The sequence below is a fragment of the Limulus polyphemus genome, unplaced genomic scaffold (assembly GCF_000517525.1).
Source record: "Limulus polyphemus unplaced genomic scaffold, Limulus_polyphemus-2.1.2 Scaffold6110, whole genome shotgun sequence".
In the NCBI taxonomy this organism is placed as follows: Eukaryota; Metazoa; Arthropoda; class Merostomata; order Xiphosura; family Limulidae; genus Limulus; species Limulus polyphemus.
The window spans coordinates 53686-55219 of record NW_013671720.1 but is presented as its reverse complement, the minus strand read 5'-3'; the positions used below and the strand labels follow the sequence as shown (position 1 = coordinate 55219).

The window sequence follows — 1534 nt, the reverse complement described above, 5'->3', positions numbered from 1 at the left end:
CTTATCGACTTCTTGAGAAGAATTCTAAGAAGAAAGTAAACCTACAGACATCGGTCTTGTTTAACAAAATCTGCCTACAAGAAAATCTGTCACCAAAGTATACCAGCATCCTAATTAGTAAATCTAAAAATCATTTATATTTCAACAAGGCAGCCTTGTTATTGTACTTTAATTTCTGATGTAAAAAACAAAGCAACAAACCATTTTTGCTGATGTCTAAGCTCTCCAAGTTTATAAGTGATGCTATTGCTGGGGGAATGGACTGAATTTCATTGTCATTCAACACCAGCCTCTTCAAGCCATGGCAGTGAAATAATGGCTGTAAAACAGTGTAAGAGCAAGAAGCCTGTATTATTTTCAACGTGATGTAACACGGTTAAATAAGAATGTGTACATCAAAAAACAGCTTTAAAAACTGACAAGTAGTCTAAGTCAAGACAATAAAAACCCTCTCCATTTGTACCACCACGAAAAACAAACACATTTCTATCTCTGATAATATGACGTACACATTTTCTATGGAACTAGTTACTGGATTTTCCTTTTTTTTGTCAATACATTATTGAAGAATGCTACCAGACTTGAAATGTGACCTGAATGAATGAGTAATATTATATCCCAATATCATTGGTGTGCGTTAATATTATATCCCAATATCATTGGTGTGCGTAACTTTTGCATCATCCTGTTCAGTAGTATATACAGATTACATGTTTTGTAAAGCATTTTTTTATCTTGTTTTTTGAGCCACTTCATGTGCAGACTTGGTATCAGGTGTGACATCTCTGTCACAATTTCAAAATTACTTGTGAAAATATCAGACTGATCTATGTTCACAAGAACTAACCGTGCAGTGTTTTCTTTAGACTTGAGAAAACTTAGTTTCAACAATGAACAAGATGTAGTCTCCAGTTGGTCACAGTCCCCCTAGTGCCTAGTTTCAACAATGAACAAGATGTAGTCTCCAGTTGGTCACAGTCTCCCTAGTGCCTAGTTTCAACAATGAACAAGATAGTCTCCAGTTGGTCACAGTCCCCCTAGTTCCTAGTTTCAACAATGAACAAGATATAGTCTCCAGTAGGTCACAGTCTCCCTAGTGCCTAGTTTCAACAATGAACAAGATGTAGTCTCCAGTAGGTCACAGACTCCCTAGTTCCTAGTTTCAACAATGAACAAGATGTAGTCTCCAGTAGGTCACAGAATCCCTAGTGCCTAGTTTCAACAATGAACAAGATATAGTCTCCAGTAGGTCACAGACTTCCTAGTTTCAACAATGAACAAGACGTAGTCTCCAGTTGATCACAGACTCCCTAGTTCCTAGTTTAAACAATGAACAAGATATAGTCTCCAGTAGATCACAGACTCCCTAGTTCCTAGTTTAAACAATGAACAAGATATAGTCTCCAGTAGGTCACAGACTCCCTAGTGCCTAGTTTCAACAATGAACAAGATATAGTCTCCAGTAGGTCAGACTCCCTAGTGCCTAGTTTCAACAATGAACAAGATATAGTATCCAGTAGGGCACAGACTTCCT

The 1534-nt window shown here is 37.4% G+C and overlaps 1 protein-coding gene across 1 annotated transcript in view; it reads right to left on the bottom strand.

Moving 5' to 3' along the window:
• LOC111089390 (leucine-rich repeat-containing protein 7-like) overlaps positions 1–1534 on the bottom strand; it is a 7440-nt gene that overhangs the window by 1553 nt on the left and 4353 nt on the right. The window contains exon 3 of the mRNA XM_022401805.1: positions 202–319. Within this exon, the coding sequence (XP_022257513.1) occupies positions 202–319 (118 nt within the window). The remainder of the gene's footprint in view (positions 1–201; positions 320–1534) is intronic.